Raw genomic sequence first — 22,884 nt, 5'->3', positions numbered from 1 at the left:
CAAAATATCCCCCAAATATATTCACAAGTCATATGCTTATCATATATTACAGAGAACAGACAAACCAAATAACATGTCAGCTTCTTTATTTTCAGATTACATAGGGCAATATCCCATGTAAGGATATGATCACAACTGTATATACAAAAAGTGATTTGTTAGTTTAGAGAACCATCCTTGCAAAACTGGATTCGGATTCAGTGACATTGTTATGGTATGGCACGGTGTGACATTGGAGCGATCTGGAGCATTGAAATCTAATCGAACGGTCTGCTGCGCCGGCCCACCTGCAGCCTCCATTTTCACCCCACGCTTTCTGTTTCCTGCCGCCCAATGCCCAAATCCCGCGGCTCTCCCCAATCCCGCACACGCGCTCCAGTCTCGCTGCCCCGCGCGCGCCCGATCCCGCACCAAAGCAGGGCTGCCGGCAGAGTTCCAATCCCGCGGAGGTCCCAATCACGGTGTTCACTTTGACACCACTGACATTAGCCTGATTGTAAGCAGCTACAAACTGGCAACTCCTATCCTGGATTTCCCTACAGTTCAAGCTAAACCTGAAAATGTTTTTCTCAGAAAGTTCAGTTCAGTCACTTCAAGCAATTGCTTAGCCCAATTTTCACATGGTTTAGAAATGCCATATTGCCATGGATACAAGATAAGTAAGATAAGTAAGGTATATTTCTCATTTCACACAATCAAGACACAATGTACAAAAAAGAGATGAATTATTTGGAATACAAATTCAGATATTTGTTTGGTACTGTGTTGATCAGTATTTTCAACATTTCAGCAGGTATGCCATACCACTTTCCTAAGCAAACCATCAACAGTTTGGATCAAATTATAGTGTGAGAAGTAAAAACAAAATGACAAAAACTAAGAACTCTGACACTGGCATCGACAAAAACTGCTTCATACGTGCCTACCAGGCGGTGATGGTGCCCAAGTGCGGCTACATCCGCAAGGCCGTCGCGGCGGCGCGTGGTGGCATCACCACCACCGTCGAGTTTGACCTCTCCACGCTGCCCGGCGGCGTCGATGCCTTCGACAAGGCCGCGCGCGACTGCTACGGTGCCAACTTCCAGCTATCAGTGCGCAACGCGGCCGCGCTTCTCTGCGCCTCTGCCTTCCTCGACATGCAGCCGCCGTTGGCCCGGTGGCCGGACGCCTCCACACGCCCCCGGTCGTGGCGGCAGGGCAGGGCGCCCTGGTTGCGGCGGCACGGCAAGGCCTCGGCCCCGGCCTCGCGCGGCGAGGTAGGCGAAGCTGTGAGGCAGCCGCCCGGTCCCCTCCCCACTCGCGGCTGCCTGGCACCTCTCCGGCCTGGCGTGGCGGCGGCGGCTCCAGCTAGCTCCGGCCTGGCGCGGGCGAGGGAGGCGAAGCTGCGAGGCGGCCGCCTGGTCCCCTCCCCACTCGCGGCGGCCTGGCGCCTCTCCGGCCTGGTGTGGCGGTGGCCTGGCGCGGGCGAGGAAGGCGAAGCGGCGAGGCGGCGATGCGACCACGGGGGATTTGGGCGTCGGGCGGCAGGAAACTGAGAGCGTGGGCTGAAAACGGAGGCTGCAGGTGGGCCGGCGCAGCAGACCGTTCGATTAGATTTCAACGCTCCAGATCGCTCCAATGTCACACCATGCCATGCCATAACAATGTCACTGAATTCGAATCCTGCAAAACTAACAACTACTAGATGATCACATCATCATAAATTCTAGCCATCGTCATCAGTATTGTCATGACATCATGGAGCTTACCAACTGCACAAGCTACATTACTTCTGGAAATAATACAATTTTCTCCCCAACGGTATTGTATACCCCAACAATCTGGAGAATTTCTGCAAGAACCAGAATAGCATTTAGGATGAAATTACATTCAAATAAGGCGGTATATAAGCAGAAAAATGCAATACCACAGTGCAATATTATGAAATTAAACCACAAAATCATCTCCTCAGCTAATCAACTAGACTGAATATTTTCACACCAAAAGGGATTATCCTGGATTCCAATATTATTAGGGAAGAACAACTTCAAAGCATTTGCATACCCTAATCTTTGTCAAAACTTACAACACAGGAACTGAACCAAACCAGCACGCAGTGAATATTTATTTTTTAGAGGCAGTAGGGAGTAAGATTTCTTTTTTCCCGAATGCGCAAGAGGCACCCAAACACGCTAAAGAACAGCAAGAAGTACAGGAACTCGCGCCACCACAAAATAACACACATGACCAAATATAACTCAAAGTAAAAAAGAACATCGATAAAGCAAAAAAGAACACTACTGGGTTATGCCCAAGACTTGCAAACTTTTCAGGATACAGTAAAGCGTATGGATTTTGCACTCACCATTCAGCTCTGTCCGGTGCACCAGCCGATCGCAATGCATCTCTGATTCACCTTCAAGCAGCTCAGAGAGTCCCCTCCTCGTGGGCATGTCCATGATGTCATTGCAGCGCTTCATATTGCAATGGTTTTGCATCACCCTCACCATCTTCGCTATATTATTGTTCTGAAATCCTGCGCAATATTTAAGGAAGAGTAGTTCATTGCCGATCTTTATATTAGGCATGACAGTAAGTTATTGTATATACTGCAGTGTACGGAATAACCATTAGCTGAATCCTTTTTCAGAAGGTCTAGCAGAAATCTTGCCAGGCGTAGATTATTAAGGAGAAACGAAAGCATATAAGAACCTTTGTAGGCCAAAGAAAGCCTAATAAACAGAGCGCAAAGGCGGGTTACAGTGCTACGCTAATTTAGTAGGCCAAAAGAACTTAATTACTGCAACAGAAACTTACCAACTCAGTGCAATAATCTCCAAAAGAACTCAGGAAGAAATTCGGTCTCTTTGTGGTCCATGAAAGAAATTGTTGGAATTAATTCATCTCTTGACATCGCATCTATGACTGAAGCTGGTAAGTGCAAAACTGCAACAGAGACAGAAAAAGCATCTTGATGAGAAACAATCTTTAAACCTTTACTAGTTTCCAAGATGATGAAATCGGTATATATCATGGCGCATATCAATCTCGTAGGTCAAACATAATTCGATGAGTTATTCATGTCCCGCCAAAATGCATAAACAGCAGGCATAAAGGAAGCATCGGTAGGACCAGTAAACATATTGAATCCTAAAAGCAGCAGCTCAATGAACCTTAACAACTCTTGTTTGGCAAAAAAATAAATGCATGGTATAGGTGGTAATTTGAGTCCATCAATTAAGCCATAGCAGTAGGCAGTGTGAAATCCTATATATTTATATAGTTCATCCCCACTAAGTGTAATTAATGTTATTTCTCTCTTCTCTCATTAAGCCACATCACCTCAATATTTCTAGCCTTTGGATCATACATCTATGGTTTAAATTGTCTCTTCTTCTTCTCTCATAAAACCATGCAATCTTAATTATTTTAGGCTCAAAATTTTATCAATTTGTTTTTGGTTTTGATCATATTACATATTATTTGTACATATTATGCAACTTAATTTCCCGCAGCAATGCGGCGGGGTATTCATCTAGTTTTACTTAAAAACAATGCCGCCCACAAAAATTCAACACAAGTAGAATTAGGAACGCTATTTTTACATGCATAGGATGGTGTGTGCAATGAAGAGGAGCATCTGGTACCAAACAGAAATCCACATTCACATAAGGTACTATACCTTGCCACAATCTTTCCATGGTCTTGCAAAAATCATCGATGTCGGTGGTACTATACCTTGCCACAATCTTTCCATGGTCTTGCCAAAATCATCGATGTCGGTAGGAGAGGTGCTGGGGCTTTGTTCCCAGTAGAAGCCGATCTCCGTCTGCCGGCGAAGCATCGATATCAGAGGCTCCTCCAGTGAAGGGCAAGCAGTGACCTTTACCCTTCCGAGGGGGGGAAGCACGTTAGTCTGACCTGCTTTCAATCCACTGTTCCCAGCAGTCACTTCACAGCGCTCCTTGAGCCCAACTATGGTCTCTAACTTGCTGCACGACGACACGGTGATTGCCGCAAGGGCATGGAGGTTTGACAGTGGAAGGCACACGAGCTTGTGTGAGCCCCTGATGTCAATTGTATGAAGGAGAGGGAAGACACAATGTGGATGGTTTTCAGGTAGCCACCATTTCTCCCATGCAACCAGGTTCTGTACCACCATTGTCTCAAGACACTGAAATGGGGCCTCGCAATCGCCGTAGAACTCAGGCCCTTTGCTTCTCAGCTTCCACAGGCTTGTCAGCTTGAGCTGCTTCAGGTTTGGCAATTGTCCAAGTGGTGGTAGATGATCAGTGTAGTAGCACTTGCACAGCTCCAGTTCTTGTAAACTAAACAAGGACCGGTCTCCTAGCCATGAACAGAAGTTCAATCCTCTAAAACCACTTATTACGAGTTGTTGGATGTAGTTGTGAGGCTGCAGGGATTCCAGTACAACCTCATCATGGGGTATGCTTTTGTAGGAAGGCAGAGGATTCCACACTAGTTCTAAGCGAGTTAATTTTTTCTTGCTCAGGTTTGCACTCCTTGGTTCCCAAATTCTGTCATGTGTGATGTTCTGGAGATCCATGATGCAGAGCTGCCCTTGCAGAGTGTTAATGTCCTTGATTTCATCCAGCGTGGCAGCTCCGCTCCCTGAATTGGCCACTGCAAATGTTGATAGTGACTGAAGTTTGGTCAGCCGGTGGATTCCTGATGGTATTGTGACAGGGAACTCTCTCGGAAGAACAAGATGACGCAGGTTGGACAGTCCCGACACATTTCTGGGAAGAGATATCGTGTCAAAAGGGTATGTGTTTCGTAGAGTCTGCAGCTTGTACATTTTGCAAATAGCCTCCGGAATTTCTCTCTAACAGATCCCAAGGTAGCGGAGATGATGAAGAACCCCCACCGATTTACCCAGCTTGATCTGATCACTTGATGATACATCTAGGATTCGTAGATACTTCAGGTGTGGTGAATGCAGCAGACAACCTTCAAGGTTATACCACCACTGGCTCTGAACAAGCACCTGAAAGAACGTCCTCAAGTTATTTCTAACACAGCTTCTGAGATAAGTTCTCCATTTACTCTGAAAAGACAGTGATCTTAGGGGAAAGTGTCCAGCAACCGGAAGAGTAAAAGGCACCAATTTATTGTCTGAGTAGAAGGGCGTTGTTCCAACAAGAACAGCTAAATATCGAAGATGATTATTGGCACTAGTATTGCAATCACCAACAGATGAACCACAACACTTTTTGACAAGGATCTCTTTACCCCCAATTGATTTAGCAAGGTCATGAATGAGGTCGTGCACTATGACAAACTTCTCCCGTGAACCAGCCAACTGCAAATTTTGAAGAAATGATCTCCGAACCAATTCATTTACATACAAGTGCCCAATTTCTTCCATCCTTTTCGCACCGTCCTCCTGAATGAAACCCAAAGCACACCACATATGGACCAGCTCCTCTAAGTCAAACTTGTGACCTCTCGGAAAGGCAGCAAGAAATGTGAAGCATTGCTTCAGAATTGCAGGCAGACTGTAATAGCTCAATTTCAGAATTGGAAGGATGTGGTCCCATCCAGGGCCCAGCTCCCAGAGATCACTTGTCAGTACATAATTCCAGAACTCCAAGCTTGTGTCTAAAGATAACATTGCACCTAGAGTCTTCAGGACTAGTGGCACTCCATCACTCTTTTCTACTATTTTCCGCCCGATTGGTCCCAACTCTGTTTCTCTACAAGCATTGTCAGGGAATGACAATTTACAGAACAACGCCCAACTGTCATCTTTTTGCAACCCACCTAGATGAATTACCTTCTTCGCCTGCACAATTGTGGAGACATTCTCGTTGCGAGTAGTGATGATCATGTGGCTCCCTGTAGCAACAGCAGAAAATGGCCGTTTCATCGTCTCCCATTTGATGGTGTCCTCATTCCAAACATCGTCAAACACAAGCAATATCTTCTTACCCTTGACCTCCTTGTGCAATTGCCTCTGGAGTGGCTCTAGCTCAGTCAGATCACAGGGTTTAGTGGTGACCGACTCGATTGCTGCTTTGGTTAGTCTGACTTCATCGAATACTTCTGAAACCCAAACCCATGCTTGTATATCAAAGTGATTTTGAACCCTTGCGTCATTATAGACGAGCCTAGCAAGTGTTGTCTTCCCCATTCCACCCATGGCAACTATAGAAATAAGCCTTACAGCACCAGCTTTACAAGTTTCATATTCATGTTCCTTCAATCTTCTCTTCTTAAATGTAAGGCACCCATCAAGCAAAGAAGATATTATTAGTTTTTTCTCATCCTCCCGGCCATAGACCTCCAATGGATCAAGCAAAGAACTGGTGCACCTACTAATCCTAGATTCTTTCCTACACAATCCTTCCTGATCAATTAGCCCAAGGTCTACACGATCACGACAGATCTCATCAAGAAATTTCCTAACCTTGCTTATCCTGTCTAGTATATTCTGTTGAAATGAGGGATTGTTTACTGGAAAGTCTGTATAATCTGTTACCTTTTCTTCCTGGACAGTGGTGCTGCAGAGCAACTCATAGCTGTAATCTTCAAGTATCCCCTCAGCTTCCCATGTCACTTGCTTGAGCTCAGAGATCCAAAGCTTCATAGTCTCATCAGCGATTTCCCTCTCATCTGCATCAACCAAAACCACAGTGATTCGACGCACAGTTCTGTCGAGCTTGGCCACCTCCTCGTTGACATGATCAGTCAGAGATGGTAGTTCAGCTGATGACAGATATGATTGTTGAGGAAGCGCAGGTGATAATATTCTGGGTTTCATCCCAAAAATGTAGGAGAACAGTGAGGAAGACATCATGAACTCAAAGAGAAATACTAAAACTCGAGGAGGAGGTAGCGACGGCGGGCGGGCGGCCGCTGGCTCGGATGTGGTGGGGACGAATGCGAGGAGTCGCGGTGGCGGCGGCGGCGGCGCGTAGGAAGGGGAGAGGAAATGAGGGATTAGGGCACGACCGACTGGGAATTGGGGGAGGTGATGGGGAGGTGGACGGTTGTGATGTGCCGTGACTGCCGGATCGGACGGCTGATGTGGGGAAAGGGTACTATTATACTGTAGCAGATCAGAGGCCTCTCAGGGACCGATTTACTGTCGATAGTGGCCGAGGAAAACTAAAGATTTAATATGATATGATCTTCAGATCAAGAAACTGATATAAGGAAAATGTCGTTTGGGTCAAGTCAATGCCTGGCCTGGCTCCGATCCAAAAAAAATGAGCTTTTACGGTGTTGCCCCTAAGCATGCGACTAAAATATATTTTTTGCAATATTCAACAAGCTCCTATGAGTCTGTAGAAAACTATTGCACGGCGGTAAAACTGCGAATTCATATATTCTGACCTCTCAATGAGGGCATGGTACAGGAATACAGGATAAGGCCACATAATGTTCCTGGAAATTGCAAATATAAAGCATCGGTGTTGTTTTAGATTGAATTTTATTTCCATGGTTGGAATTATCCCCTTTCAGCAGACAAAATGGTGGCAGGAAGTGAGAAATGGGTGGTTACCTGCAGGCTGCAGAGAAACCAGAATTTGAAGTTGATTTGGGCCTGAAAAGTCATAAGGACCAACTAATACATGTTAGTGATGCTGACCAGTGACCACCAAGCGGCTACTAGGAAAGTCATAAGGAGCAACTAGTACATACCGGTGATGCTGACTTCAAGTAAATTGTAAGGTTACTAAAATCAGCATCATCCTGAAACAGGTTAATCTATGTACAAGCACCTAGAACAATTTGATGCAGAAGCAGTGATGTTAATCACAAATAAATTTTCATGTACATGTTAGACCAGGTAAATGAATTCTCTACAGTTGTATTAGGCTTTTGTAGGTACTCCCTCCGTTTCTAAATATTTGACGCCGTTGACTTTTTAAAATATATTTGACCGTTCGTCTTATTAAAAAAATTTAAGTTATTATTAATTGTTTTTCTATCATTTGATTCATTGTTAAATATACTTATATGTATACATATAGTTTTATATATTTCACAAAAGTTTTTGAATAAGATAAATGGTCAAACATGTGCTAAAAAGTCAACGGTGCCAAATATTTAGAAGCGGAAGGAGTAATATATAATATGCTTCTTGTGCCCTGTTACGTCGGTGGAATATACAAAGTTCCAGCAACAGAAAAAATTCAAGTAAGTAGTTAGCATTCCAGAAAAATCTTAACTGAAATTAAACAAGAGATGTTAGTACTATGCTACAACTGCCCTGCAATATAGTTACCGTAAACCTCTAAGACGAGTTTTCTGATGCAACTTCGACTATGTGGCTTCATCCTTTCCACTAACATTTTCAAGATTCATCACACACCATGGAGTCTCCTAGCCCCGACACCCACCACCGCCGCCGACCGGCGGCGACCACCTCCGTCTCCTCCCCAGCAGCCTGCCTCCCTCTTTCCACTCCAGTTCTTGAGCGTTTCTCCTCCGCCACTGTCTCTCCAAACCACTCTGCCCAGCTGTTCCCTGTCTTAGCCTGCTCTCAACCTGAGGAGGGCGAACTAATCCCAGATCCAATCCCCCCCGTGAGCGATTCCCAGGCGGAGTTCCCGCCGCCCCAATCTCTGAAGTCTGGGATTCCACCCGCTTCAGCTACCCTCCTCAAGATCAGTAGAGTTTCGTCCGCCATCAATGGTGGTGTCGCCCCCAAGGAAGTGACTCGGGACTTTACTGCTCCGCAGCGCCAGTTTTTTCAAATCTTCAAGATTTGAAGAAGACAGCTGGTGATAGATCTACAGCAGTTCCTTCTCATCACTCAAGATCCGCTTCGCTAGGGGAAATCCGAGGCCACTCAAGTAAAGATCGTGAGCTTTACTCCTTTGTACTGAGCAAGGATGCCCCCCCAATCGCTGCAATCCCTCAGCCGTCGCGTCAAATCCAGCGTTTTCCAAGCAAGATCTTGTAACGTTATGGAAGCAGATCCTCTGACCAAAGTCTTGATGATCAGCCACCCTCTTCCCGGCTGCCTGTGCATTATCGCTTCTCTAGAGTAGGGAGGCAGATGGAAAGGAAGGTAAGAGTTATATCTCAGCAACACTTTTCCTCAAGAAGAGTTGATCCCTCCATGAATGAAGCCTGGCAGATAGTCAAACCAAAATTTTGGTGGAGGAGAGGAGAAGCATCGATCCCCTCAAACTTCATTTCTTCCAACAACCAGAAGGACGAGCATTCAAGGAAACAACGCTTTCTTAGCCATATGGAAGGTAAATGTTTCCGTTGTCTCAGTACTTCACATAAGGTGATTGATTGCAGAGATCCCCTTCGTTGCTGGTTCTGTCTGGGTTTTGGCCATCTCTCCTCCTCTTGTAGGAAAAGGCGCTATAAATTGCAGGATCAGCAACAAGTACCCCCCACAACATCTGACTTCCCTCCCCTCAGTGCAAACACTTCCACCACCAAGAACACCTCTTCTTCATTTCCCAGTGCCCCTGCTCCGCAAGAAGTCCGTGCAGCCCCTTCCTCCATGGCTGGGGTCCCCAGTGACCTGGTCTCCAGGCCGGATTCGGGCCATGCTATGGTGGCAGCGACAGCTGAATCTGAGTGTCTGCGAGCCCTTTTCGCCGCACGCTCTGTGGTGGCATGGACGACAGAAGGAGAGCGTGTTGACCTTAACACCTTCGCTGATGATGTTCGTGCTGCTCACCGCATCCACCGAAGCGACATTCAAGTCACAAAGTTCCACCCAGAAGATTTCTTCCTCACCTTCACCAACCATGGCGACCGAGAAGCAGTTCTGCAGCAGCCAAGATTGGTGACTCGCAGCGGTCGTGAATACTTCTTCCGTCCTTGGGATGATCGAAGAGGTGCTGAGGTGGCCAACGTTCGCTTCAGAGTTCGCATCTGCATTGAAGGAATCCCGATGCATGGCAGATCAGTTGAAGCGGTGACGAAGCTCATCGACCCCAAGAGCTCTGTGCATTATGTGGAAGAGTACTCCCGCCGAAGGAACTACAATAAGACTTTTGATGCCTGGGTTTGGACGTTGGACCCTAGTTCCATTCCGAAAGCCGAAAGCCTCACCATCCTTCGTCCTGATGCAGAGAGCCCGCCGGTTGACACCCCCTTCCCGGACCTGGAGCCACAACAGCCAGTGCCAAGAGAAGACAAGAAAGGCCTCACCTATCCCATCATCATCCATGTGGACTCAGTCCAAGACTTGGTGGCGCGTGTCTGCAGGGGTTACCAGTGGCGATATGGCGTGCCAGATGATGCTACAAGAGCAAGAATGATCTTTGCCCCTTTCGACCCTTGCAGAACCCTTCCGGCGCCAGAACATCGCTCTGATGATGAAGATGACCACCGTGACCAGCGCTCAAGACAGAGGCATAGAAGCCGATCGCTCTGGGGACGGTTGGGCGGCCGTTCCTCCAGCAGGAGCAGAGAGCCGGATCGTGGGGACAGGGGAGGTTTCAATGAAGAAAACAGAGGGCGACAAAGAGAGCGTGCGGACAGCATGAGTAGAAGCCGAAGCCGCAATCTCTCTCACTCGCAGGAGCCTGGTGAAACAAGGCTTCAACGTCAAGCAGCAGCACCTGATCAGCAAGGCCCACCGTCTTCGCAGACCGCCTCAAAGGTCGATTCCCCTTGCAAGATCCTGCACAGCAGTAGAAGCAAGAGTCCAGATGCGGGCTCAACACCTTCTCTTTCTGTTCCTCCAGCTACTGACTCTTCCTCACATGACCTGGTCCACTTCATGCAGGATCCGGGCACTGTGCTTGAGCTCTTGGAGAAGCACTTGGACCCGATGGTGCATGAAGCAGAGATGGCTCACTCTTTATACTCTCCTGACACTTCTCTTCCTAGGCCGGTCTCTCCTGTGTTTGTGCTTTCTACTGCAGGGAATGCTGCAATCGCAAAGCCGGAGTGGAAAGGGGAGAAACTAGTTGATGTTTTCTTGGAAGAGCTAATAACGCCCATGCAGCAACCTCTGCTTCTAGCCCCAGGAGATAAGACTCGCCGCCCATGCCGCAATAAGGTGACAATCTCCTCATAGCGACACAGCGTGCGTCTAGAAAAACACAAAGCTTGAAATCATTGCACAAGAAATTCTTGCAAATAAATTTGGTGTTCTTGATGACAACAAAAAACTTGATGCACATATTAAATCTCTTTATCTACAGCACTACAAGAAGCCTCTTTCACCCGCTGCAGTGAAGACTATTGCGGCACTGGTGGAGAAGGGGGGCTGCAAATCGATTCGCCTTGGTGGGGCGAAGAAGAAGTCAACTGTCGTCCCAGCCTTAAGAAGTTTAAAGCTTCAAAGACGACCGCGCCAATGCTCATGCACTGTAGAAGATGCTGGCCTTTGATGGAAGTCCCCAGTGCATATGACATCTCTTTGTGTTTCTGTCAATTGTATTGGCTGTGTTTCAGAGATGAATGCATGTATCTTCCTCCTACCCAGACCTCCTCGACAATTATTCGAGATGCTAGCTGCTGTTCCTTTTGTCAATGTCTCAGCAAAATTGCTTTATTCTCAACTGGAATGTAAGGGGGCTTAACAACCCGGCCAAGAAAGCTAATGTTAAATTCTTAGTTGATGACATGAGAGCCACACTTGTTTGTCTTCAGGAAACAAAATTAGCAGATGTCTCAGACTCTGTGGTGCTCCAAACACTTGGAGGTCGCTTTATCTCAAACTATACTTTTCTTCCTGCGCTCGGCACCAGAGGAGGTATTATTTTGGCTTGTGACAGCAACTATTTCAACCTTTCAGATGTTCTAATCAAAGATTTCAGCCTGTCTGCTTCGATTACAATGAAGAATGAAAACATTACTTGGTCGATAACTGTGGTTTATGGTCCACAGTCAGAAGAGCAGAAGATTCTCTTCCTTGATGAACTTCAGAACTTGGAACCTGTCATGAACTCAGCATGGCTAATATCGGCGATTTTAACCTGATTTACAAAGCGTCTGACAAGAACAATGATCGTTTGAACAGAAGAATGATGCAACGTTTCAAAGGAACAATTGACAGGCTTGGAATTAAAGAGCTGCCGCTTTCAGGTAGACGCTTCACTTGGGCCAAAGATGGTTTGAACCCAACCCAAACTAAGATTGATCGAGCTTTCTATACCCCCAATTGGGATTTTATTTTTGGATCTGCTCAAATGTCAGCCCTATCTTCTTCTAGTTCGGACCATGCACCCCTCTTCATTGTGGGATGTGAACAAAGAGAAATTAACATAAGTTTTCGCTTTGAAGCTTACTAGCTCAAAATGCCGGACTTCTTGGAAGTGGTTTCAAACTCCTGGAATAGACCAATTGGATCCACCAATCCTTTTGCCAAGTTTCATTTAAAACTTTGCCTCCTAGCATGAGATATCCGAAGATGGGTATTGGTGATCTTCGATTGAGACTAGCAATTTCAAATGAGGTGATTTTTCAGCTTGATGTGGCCCAAGAAACGAGACCCCTCTCTGACGATGAATTGTGGCTTAGAAAGGATTTAAAATTGAAGGTCCTTGGCCTAGCAAGCTTAGAAAAGATAAGAATCCATCAACGTTCGAGACTAACTTGGCTAAAATGCGGAGATGTTAACTCAAAATTTTTTCACATGAAAGCAAATTTGAGAAAAAGAAAAAACTTCATTCACAGTCTGGAAACTCCTACTGGAATTGCAGTTACATGCGACCAAAAGAAAGCCGAGCTTCAACGTTTCTTTAATCAAAGACTAGGAGTTCCTTCACCAAGAACAAAATGCTTAAACTGGGAAAGACTTCGGTTGCCAGAAATCGACCTCACAGATTTGGATGCAGACTTTGATGAAGAGGAAATAAAGGAGGCTGTTTCCAACCTTGCGCCAGAAAAGGCGCCGGGGCCTGACGGCTTCATTGGCATTTTCTTCAAGAGAGCCTGGGAAATCATTAAGTTTGATCTAACACAGGCAATCCTTCATTTCGGTCATCAAAATTTAGATAGGCTTCAAGATTTGAACTCGGCGAACATTTGCTTAATTCCAAAAAAAGAAGAAGCCTACAAAGTGGAAGACTATCGGCCAATCAGTCTTATGCACAGCTTTGCCAAGATCCTTGCAAAAATTTTGGCAAACAGATTAGCCCCAAAGCTTAACCTCCTAATTTCCCAAAACCAAAGTGCTTTCATCCACAAAAGGGCGATCCATGACAACTTCCTTTATGTTCAAAATATGGTCAGATTGCTCCATCGACAAAAGAAACCTACCCTCTTTATCAAAGTAGATATCTCCAAAGCCTTTGATACTGTAAGCTGGGCCTTTCTACTTGGAACTCTCCAAAACTTTGGTTTTGGTCCGAAATGGTGCAATTGGATAGCAAATCTGTTGGGAACCTCCTCTTCTAGAATCCTGCTTAATGGTGCGCCCGGAGACCATGTATACCATGCGCAAGGACTAAGGCAAGGTGACCCTCTGTCACCTATGCTTTTCATTCTTGCTATGGAACCACTTCAGCAAATTATGAAGGAGGTGGAAGATGCAAATATTCTTCCTGCTTTATTTCGAAGACAGCAAAGGTTCCGATGTCCCCTTTACGCAGATGACGTTGCCATTTTTGCTAAATCTTCAGAGGAAGAACTCACCGTGCTGAGACAGATTCTTCTTTTCTTTGCGGACATTAGCGGGCTGCACACAAATATGACTAAAACAGAAATTTACCCAATTTGCTGCACAGAGGAGATTCTAGAAGAAATCTTGCCCTCCTTCCCGGGAAACAAAAAGACCTTTCCTTGCAAATACCTGGGCATTCCTCTGCATATTAGGAAATTAAGGAAAGTTGATTTGCAACCTTTGGTAGATAAAATTGGATCAAGGATCCCTGGATGGAAAGGTCGATTCTTTACCTCGGCCGGTCGCGAAGTCCTAGTCAAATCTTCTTTGTCAGCGGCCCCAATTTACCATCTCACTGTCCTTCATCAAAACAAATGGCTCTACAAAAGAATTGATCTTTTCAGGAGGGCCTTTCTCTGGAAAGGAGAAGATCCAGACAACGTAAGTGCAGGCAGTTCTCTAGTCAATTGGAATTGTGTTTGCAAGCCAAAGGAGTTGGGAGGCCTAGGAATTCTAAATCTAGAAAAATTTGCGCGAGCTTTAAGAGTTCGATGGCTATGGCAGAGCTGGAAGGAGGACACCAAGCCATGGGCAAACATGGAAACGCCATGCAATAACACTGACCGAGATCTTTTCCGTGCAAGTACTACCATCACCATTGGAAATGGAGAGAAAGCCAGATTCTGGACAGATCACTGGCTGCAAGGACAATGTTTCAAAGAAATAGTGCCTGCGATCTTCTCTCTAGCAAAAAGGAAAACAACATCGTTGAAAAAGGGGCTAGATAATAATCACTGGATGACGTCACTTCATTCTATCATCTCGATTGATCAAATTGATGAATTAGTGCAGCTGGGAAACATCTTACAGAATATTACTTTGAACTCAAATACAACAGATGACATCGCGTGGAAATGGACTGCAAATGGCCAATACTCAGCAAAGAGCGCTTACTTAACACAATTTCAAGGAGGGACTGTAAACACAAGTTTCTTACCCCTCTGGACAGCGACTGCTGAACCGAAACAACGTTTTTTCGGATGGCTGCTCCTACATCAGAAAGCACTTACGGCTGATAATTTACTAAAAAGACATTGGCCATGCGATTGGATCTGTTGCTTATGCAGGAATGCCTTTGAAGATGCTAATCATCTAGCCAAAGAATGCCCTTTCACAGCTATGGTATGGAACAAAATTTGCCTTTGGCAAGGACATAATGCCTATACTCTTCAGAGCTCATCTTGCACCTTCAAAAATTGGTGGGAATCATTATGCAAGGTAAGGCATGTAGCTACAAGGAAGCTAATTCTTGCAGACCTTGCAATAACGTGGTGGAATATTTGGCTAGAACGAAACAGAAGGATTTTCTGTCACTCTTCACAAAACGAGAACCAGGTGGCCTCCTTAATCAAGGAAAATATAAGCCAAATTAATTTGTCCAGATGTTAAATGTTGTTGTTCTTTAAGTTGCTTGTATCTTGAGGTTTTTGCCTAGTTGGCAAGCCTCTTCGTTCGACCGCTAGACAGTCTCTGCGTTTCTGTTTATGTATTCTGACCTTTTATTCCCTCTAATATATTCGGCAAGTCTTTTGCCGCTTTTCGTTTCAAAAAAAAAAAAGCAATATAGTTACCGTTGTCCGCTGATTCAACCAATTAACTCAAGAGTCAAGAATGATCCAGATAATATATATAATATGGTTCTTGCGCGATATGGTGCCTGTCGAATATCAGCAACAGGAAAACTCAAGCAAGTAGTTCGAATTCATGAAAAATCTTGACTGAAAATTATTGTTGCCGGTGGAATTTCAAGGAAATGCTGGTACTGTCCCCGTGATGCTGCATTGCTGTTGCGTTTCCTTCCCTGCATTAATCCAAGTAACTCAATAGTCAAGAATAATCCAGATATTAGTATAGATTTCCCCAAACTTGCCTAATCCTTTCTCGTTACGAAAACGAAGGAGGAGAACTGCGATTCCAGAATATGAAAAACAGCTCAAAAAACAGTGCTAGGTGAGCACTGAGCTCAATCAACAAGGGCTTGATTAGCAACAGCAGCAGCAGTTGAACTAGCCGTCAAAACAACCGAGCAGAAGACTCCCGTGGCGCACACCGACAACAGGAACCTGCCCGGCGGACCAGATCCACGATTCGCGACAAGATGAACAGACTGCGGGAGTGTGGGGGGAGGGGCTCACCAGCGGAGGCGGCGCCGGCGCCGGCGACGAGGGTGGCGAGGTTGTGTTGGCCGGCGGGCGGCGGCCCATCTAGACGACAGACTTTGCTGCGAGTTCCTTAGGTCTTCACAGGCAGGGCTCTGCATTTTCTTCATGGGCCTAAGAAAATTTAGGCCCAACAAGGGCACATATTCCTGGATGTTGGGGAGATGGTTTCAGAGAGTTGGCGCTTGAGAAAAATGAGATGTTGGAAAGAGATGATTCCTATATCCTTGAGTACTAGAATAAGGTAAGAAACAATCCAGTTTGACAAGGTTTTTGAGAGAATGGGGCATGAACATGAGCAGAGCTGACTAGAGAGAAAAGGATACCCTGAGGCCTAAAATACAATTAAACAACTTGGACATGCAAGCTGAAGTGAGAGAGTTCTCAACTGAAAAAATAGGAGAGAGATGAAAAAGTACTACTGGAATATATTTATGAGATGAAAGAATTGTTCTGGCATAAAAAAATCCGGAGAACAAGGACCGTGAAAGAGGACAAAAACACTTTTTAGGACCCTTTTGAATCGTAGGATTGAGAAAACATAGGATTTTGATAGGAATGCAAGCGTAAAACAAAGAATTGCAAAACGCAAGGAAAACACTGGAATGACCGTTTGATTGAACCACAGGAAAAACGTAGGAATTGGATGAAGAGATAGACTGAAAAGAAAGTTACCAAGAGGTTGAAGCTCTTACTAAATTTTCTCCAAATCTCTGTAGGATTGTCCATTCCATCGGAATTTCAAAGGATTTGATAGGATTCAATCTTTTGTTTCAAATGGCCTCATAGGAAATTTTTCTATAGGATTAAAATCCTCCAAAATTTTTATATTTTTTCTCCAAATCAAAGGGGCCCTAAGATTGAATTCGGCACTCCATCTTCTCAACCCATTAATCTCGTTTTCCGTGCGCACGCTTTTCAAACTACTAAACGGTACGTTTTTTCCAAAAAGATTTTCTATACGAAAGTTGCTTTAAAAAGTCATATTGATCTATTTAAAAAAAAATAGCTAATACTTAATTAATTACGTGTTAAAAGGCTGCTCCATTTTACATGCAGAGGGATGGATGGGGTTCCATCCCTTCACTGCCGACCACAGCCTTATAAGGAACCACTAGTACACATACTGGTGATGCTGATTTCAAGTGAATTACAAGGTTATGATAGCATCATCATCCTGAAACAGTTTAATCTCTGCACAAGCACCTAGAACAATTTGATGCAGAAGCGTGATGTTAATCGCACAAATTTGCAAGTGCGCGTTACACTTACACCAGGCAATGGATTTCTAAAGCCGCCTTTGGCTTTGCAAATAATATATATAGAGTATGCTTCTTGAAAACTTTGCTCTCCTTCTATCAATTGGAATAGCAGAACTCTGCTTGTTCAAAGATTAATTTAAACAAGAAAGTAAAAAATCTACTTCGCCCCGTAAAGTATTGATTTACTTAATCCCTTTAAGTATGAAACTGGATATTATATACTCCCTAAAGTATAGAAACTAGTAGAAATAAACCCTAGAGCTGTTTTATAGGTGGTTTTGTTGTTTATACGATGGCATGGCGGTGGACCGGTGGTTTTGGCCATGTGGACTATATATGGGACAGTGACATGGTTACAAAGCGGGTTAAGTATTTTTCACAAGTAGAACAGTTTGACAATGATTTACATTAGTGCTAATCTGTAATTTTTTTGGTTTGTCAATCAGTGAAGAAAAAAAAAGGGTTGGATCAACTTGGGCTTAATCCATATGGACCGATCTTGTGTCATGCAAGCAATAGCACTGCATTGTTATCATCTACGTGGCAAAACCACCTACAAAACCACTACATAGGGGTATTCCATCCAGTTTACATTACTTCAGAGGATAGAATACTTGCACTAGAATGGATATCCTCATCTCAATCGGGCGGTAAGCCCCATCTCAATCGGGCACAGTGTCCGTCACATGCTAGAAGTCACTGATGTGAAGAGTTATCTCAATCGGGCAAACGGCCGTCACGAATGAATCTATCTCAATCGGGCCCTAAGTAAAGCCTGTCACCGATAGCTTTGACCCAGACGACCAGTCAAACTATAGCCCGTCACAGATGACCTATCTCTATCGGGCCACAACTAGCCCGTCACAGATGACTACTAACCTTTATCGGGCCTAAACTAGAGCCCGTCACAGATGATACTCATCTCAATCGGGTCTAAACTATAGCCCATCACAGATGACTGATGACCTCAATCGGGCCTAAAATAGAGCCCGTCACAGATGACTACTGACCTCAATCGGGTCTAAACTAGAGCCCGTCACAGATGACTACTGACCTCAATCGGGCCTCAACTAGAGCCCGTCACAGATGACCTCATCTCAATCGGGCATTTAGTTATGGTCCGTCACAGATGGCTATAATCCACAAAAAAAATAAATTTTGTTTGTTGGCTAGCCTCAGGCCTTTGCTAGCCATGCCCGCTGCAAAAATGACAGAAACAAACACAGATATCCAATATCCCCAGCTCCTCAGCATCACCCATTCATATACATATGCATTCACATACACAGACATCAACATATTTCACACAACCACACATTCACAACCATATCATATTTCACATCCATTCAAATATTTATCATATTTCACCTGCAAAACCGAGTTAATTGGATCAAATATTTATTTAGCAAGTCTTAACATAAACATATGAGATATATATACATAAATATAAGCATCACAGTTACATCATCACAATTGCATAATAAGTGTTCATCATTTTAGTTTAAGCCTAAACATTCCTTTGGGGTTAATTATTTTGCGGAGGATGAAGCTGGCTATCTCCTCGCGAACCTCCTCAAAGCTGGTAGGCAGAGACTTGGTTATTGTGCCCTACATTGTCATAATTCCAGATTAGTTGATCGATCATATATAAGTACTAAAATGTAGTTAGTCTATCACAATTGAGACCACCGACCTCAAACTCAGCTAAGGTCTTCACCTTTTCTCTATATAGAAGGCGCATGTTGTGGCACACATGGAATCCGCACTGGTCACCTATTTGTTGGTCCACCGGGAAGTCTTTTTTGTGGATGAGGGTGTCATGTCCTGTCTTCCTGAGGCCTCCTCTTTGCACGTATTGGGCCCACACTTCATCTATCGCTAGTTGAATTGGGGTCCAATCATATGCGTTCTTATCAATTCTAGAGTTCAGGTAGTGACATGTACTCCACTTAGGTGTTATGACCAGAAGGATCCAATGGGCACTGCAGCATTAATATAGTGAAAGTTAATTAAGTACTCAAGGAATGTGTCATGCTGTTGTGTATATTTAGATAACACACTTACTATTGATTATAGGCGCACATAATGTACTCCTTGTCTCGGCGGGACCACAAGGTATCGTAGATGTAGTTGACCATTCCTTGACGGTCATTCTGGAGATTTGTGACAGTGACCACTTGTGGATCAAGGAAGGAAACTTCCGGTGCATGCTTCTGACACCATTGCCAACTTAACCTACACACAGGATAAACGATCTTGTAAGCAAGTTAAACCGATTGTTATTTTCAGATTGAGTTGGGCGACAATACTTACAAGGAGTAGCACTTAAGGAGGCTTGTGTCCACCGCTCGGAGCCTGTAGAGGTCAAAAAGATCCTTGAAATCGGCCACGATATAATTTGTTGGACCAAGGAATGGATTTCCATCGTGCTCTCCAAGGATATCGGTAGCTTTACTTGGCTTCCTGGCGTTAGATTTCTCCATGTAGTATAAGTGAAGGTCCTTACAAGTGGTGCCCATTGCGGCAAGCACATCATCTCCAACCAATGGCATGCCTAGTTGGAACTCCTGTGGAGCGACGTATTTCTTCTTGACCTCTTTGCCCTTAGTCTCTTCCTGGCCCTTGCCAAGATCTAGCTTCCTTGGAGCTAGAAGTGAGGCCTGCACCTTTCCTCCCCTTCCTCTCTCCTTTGCTTCGGGTTTATCGAGAGTAATTCTCTGAGGGGAAGAGTGTGCCTTCCTGCTCTTCTTCATCGGTGGGGGTTCATGAATCACCTTGCTATCGGCCTCCGTTCGGTCCTCCCCAAAATCCGTGTCATACTGCAACTGCACATCGTAAGATTGTGCATGACAATCTTGAGCAGGAGGGGCTAAAGGAGCAGAGGCGGGTCTCTTTGGTGGACGACCGCCTGGTGCAGTGGTTGGCCTCGCTGTAACCCTGATCTCAATGAGGTCCTTGGGCCATTGGATGAAGGTAACACAGGCATTTCCTAGTGAGAGGACCTCGTCGTTCGGTGGATACTTCAGAGGGAACAGCTCGTATTCGGGCTTCACCGAGTCGACTTGAACTTTTGCACAGTCGGCCCTGAGTTGCACTCCATGCACTCTTGTCTCTGGGGTCGGCTTGTACGCAAGTCCCTCGGCTGCTGGAACCGTGAAGGTCGGCATCACCCTAACTGTGAGGGTGCAGCTCGTTGGTTCCTGCGATAGATTAATCAATTTTTTTAGAATATTATATATCATATGGATTCGTTAAGTCTTTCATGTATTGAGTAAGTTCACTTTTACCGTTATGTTGTCGACGGCGGTGTCGACCGATGTTGGATTTTCCGCCAACTCAATTGATGCGCAACTGCTGCGTTTTTGAGTGGGACTTCCTAACTCTTCGTGCGCAGCAGCGGCGACGGCCTGGGGGTTCTGTTGCTCTTCTCGGATCTCTTGCCTAATCTTGGCCCTCATCGACTCGAGCTTTTTGTCGAATTCAGATGTCAGCTCAGCTCTTATCGACGCCTGGATCTTGGCTTCAAGGCGTGCATCTTTCTCCACCTTGTTGGAAGTCCGCTTCTTGTACTGCCACACGTAGTCTGGAAATCCATACTTCCAAGGAACAGAAGACCCAACGCCCCGTGTCCGTCCACGGTGTTCCTTGTTGCCCAACGCTTTCGTGAGGAGGTCGTCCTCGCGTCTTTGAGAGCAGGCCTCTTGCGAGGCTTGTTGCTCGGCAACCAACTCCTTCTGCATTACAATTTAGTGGGGTTAAATAAACTGCACGATGGGAAACAATGCGAACATCTAGTTTGACTAGACACTTACTATAGCTTCGTACACTTGTTGATCTTCTGCATTTGGCATGAAGATTGTGCCATCATCATTCTTCTGGTACCTGGCCCTGGCCCAGTTCCTAGCCCGAGGGTGTGGGATATCGCCAAACACGAGCGGCGTGTTCGATTCCTCCGCTTCTTCATCCTCACGCTGCCATTCCTCTTCCTTACCGGCATATCCGGCGGTGCCAAGCCAGTGCGGATGCTGGTTCCTGGTCTGGAGCAAGCGATATGCCTCGCTCTAGCTCTGGACTCGGGGGTCGACTTCTTCGCATGGAATTCCTCCCAGACCTGTTCCGTGATCCAAGGAAATTTCTCTCTTGGATCTGGATTCGCCGCCAGGTTGTAGACGAACTCGCCGACTAGCTTAGTCTTGAAGTTCTTCCAAGCATTGCCCATAACCTTGAAAGCAGCCCGCCTGAGATGGTCCTCATGCTCCGTAGGATAATCGAAGCTCTCCTTAAACGTTAGCCAAGCAATGTCCTTCTCTGCGGCCGGCACGAGTTTGATGTCATCTTGCAGAATATTGAATTTCTGCCTCCCTATGACCCCGCAGATAGACCTAAATCGGCTCAATATTTTCCTTGGAGATGTCGGCAACCCTACGGCATCCACCGCTGTTGTGCGAAACCGTTCCTTAGGGAATTTGTTCCCTGTCCTAGGAGTACGTGCCCTTGAGGACCCACTAGTTGTCGTCGACATTGGTTCGCCTTGCTGAGACATTGGCGACGACGAGGAAGGCCGACACCGGTCCGGTCGGTGTAGAGGCTCGGTGGTGGCGGCGGCGGGCTCGGTGGGGGTCGTCGGTGAGGAGGCTCAGTGGTGGCGGCCGCGGGCTCAGCGAGGGAGGCGGTGGCCTCGGCCTCGGCGTCGGTGGCGACGGCGGCAGGCTCCGCGAGGGAGGACGACGGCGGTGGCGGCGGGCTCGGTGACGACGGCGGCGGGCTTGGCGAGGGAGGACGACGGCGGCGCTAGGGTTCTAAGGAGGCGGGAAACTGTAGCGGGACTTAGAAAAATTTTCGATCCGATCTGAGAAACCCTAGTTATAGTAGAGTGATGAGTCATCTCAATCGGGCTTTGCCGCAGGGCCCGTCACATATGACTCATCGGTGAAGGGCTCCATACTAATGCCCGATTGAGATGACATTCAGGCCCGTCACGGATGACTGCCCTAAGATAATGCCCGATAGAGATAGATTAATCTTTATCGGGTTTGAACTAAGGCCCGTCACCGATAACTATTTTTCCATTTTTCCAGACAAGTCTTTATATTTGTGAGTACAAAATATATAGCTGCTGTATAATAATTCATTTTATTAGTCATAATACATTTTCGGATAGTAAATGATTTCAAATCAAAATATGGTCAACAACAAAATTGTAGAGGTTATCAAGATCTACAACTTTTATTTTGGTCATTTGTCTATATAACTTTGTTTCCAACAGCTTGAAATTGATTTTGACAATATGACAAATCTAAATAGCATTTGTAAATACTAAATGATTTCAAATGGAAATATGGTCAAAAACAAAGTTGATCCTCTCATCAGGATCTACAACTTTTATTTTTGTCATTTGTCTATATAACTTTGTTTCCAACAGCTTGAAATTGATTTTGACAATATGACAAATCTAAACAGCATTTGTAAATACTACATGATTTCAAATGGAAATATGGTCAACACCAAAGTTGATCCTCTTATCAAGATCTACAACTTTTATTTTGGTCACTTCTTCATCCGACAAAGTGATAGTTATACTATTCACAAAAATCACATTTCTCTCATCTAGTTTATAAATATCAACACAAATATGTCAATTTTGTAAACATTGGTACTATCACTTTGTTGGATGAAGAAGTGACCAAAATAAAAGTTGTAGATCTTGATAAGTTGTACAAGTTAGCTGTTTATGGCTTTCCCATTTGAAATCATTTATTATTTACAAATGCTGTTTAGATTTGTCATATTGTCAAAATCAATTTCAAGCTGTTGGAAACAAAGTTATATAGACAAATGACCAAAATAAAAGTTGTAGATCTTGATGAGA

At 45.1% G+C, this 22,884-nt stretch overlaps 3 protein-coding genes and 1 long non-coding RNA gene across 12 annotated transcripts; 2 read left to right on the top strand and 2 right to left on the bottom strand.

The window, feature by feature from the left end:
- The first annotated feature begins 578 nt into the window (after positions 1-578).
- On the top strand, positions 579-1,535 carry LOC127784735 (coleoptile phototropism protein 1-like). The gene has a single exon (XM_052312083.1). It carries the CDS (start codon positions 867-869, stop codon positions 1,533-1,535), a length of 669 nt encoding a protein of 222 aa, XP_052168043.1. The 5' UTR covers positions 579-866.
- Positions 1,193-7,092, bottom strand: LOC127784014 (putative disease resistance RPP13-like protein 1). 5 transcript variants are annotated; one of them, XM_052311191.1, is made up of 5 exons: positions 3,718-4,829; positions 2,797-2,925; positions 2,345-2,515; positions 1,749-1,831; positions 1,193-1,662 (listed from the first exon to the last, which is right to left on the bottom strand). In XM_052311191.1, the coding sequence occupies exons 1-2, from the start codon at positions 4,796-4,798 to the stop codon at positions 2,801-2,803; spliced, it is 1,206 nt and encodes a 401-aa protein (XP_052167151.1). In that variant the 5' UTR covers positions 4,799-4,829; the 3' UTR covers positions 1,193-1,662; positions 1,749-1,831; positions 2,345-2,515; positions 2,797-2,800. The 5 variants fall into 5 exon arrangements, with proteins under 5 accessions (XP_052167151.1, XP_052167149.1, XP_052167148.1 ...); XM_052311189.1 differs by having other exon boundaries at positions 1,465-1,677; positions 3,662-7,092; XM_052311188.1 differs by having other exon boundaries at positions 1,465-1,670; positions 3,662-7,092.
- A 1,170-nt stretch (positions 7,093-8,262) lies between these two features.
- On the top strand, positions 8,263-11,550 carry LOC127784913 (uncharacterized). Of its 3 annotated transcripts, none has more exons than XM_052312327.1 (4): positions 8,263-9,022; positions 9,092-10,582; positions 10,709-10,984; positions 11,130-11,550. In XM_052312327.1, the coding sequence occupies exons 1-4, from the start codon at positions 9,011-9,013 to the stop codon at positions 11,316-11,318; spliced, it is 1,968 nt and encodes a 655-aa protein (XP_052168287.1). In that variant the 5' UTR covers positions 8,263-9,010; the 3' UTR covers positions 11,319-11,550. The 3 variants fall into 3 exon arrangements, with proteins under 3 accessions (XP_052168287.1, XP_052168288.1, XP_052168286.1); XM_052312328.1 differs by having other exon boundaries at positions 8,263-9,212; positions 9,319-10,582; XM_052312326.1 differs by having other exon boundaries at positions 8,263-10,582.
- Positions 11,551-12,726: 1,176 nt separating this feature from the next.
- On the bottom strand, positions 12,727-15,815 carry LOC127785199 (uncharacterized). Of its 3 annotated transcripts, none has more exons than XR_008019687.1 (4): positions 15,730-15,815; positions 14,159-15,395; positions 13,828-13,914; positions 12,727-13,735 (listed from the first exon to the last, which is right to left on the bottom strand). It is a non-coding gene; the product is annotated as an uncharacterized LOC127785199 (long non-coding RNA). The 3 variants fall into 3 exon arrangements; XR_008019686.1 differs by having other exon boundaries at positions 15,166-15,395; XR_008019685.1 differs by having other exon boundaries at positions 13,828-15,395.
- Between the last annotated feature and the right edge of the window lie 7,069 nt (positions 15,816-22,884).

The sequence above is a fragment of the Oryza glaberrima genome, chromosome 9, assembly GCF_000147395.1.
Source record: "Oryza glaberrima chromosome 9, OglaRS2, whole genome shotgun sequence".
In the NCBI taxonomy this organism is placed as follows: domain Eukaryota; kingdom Viridiplantae; phylum Streptophyta; class Magnoliopsida; order Poales; family Poaceae; genus Oryza; species Oryza glaberrima.
Note: the sequence above shows the minus strand (reverse complement) of the source record. Positions and strands in the feature narration are given on the sequence as shown.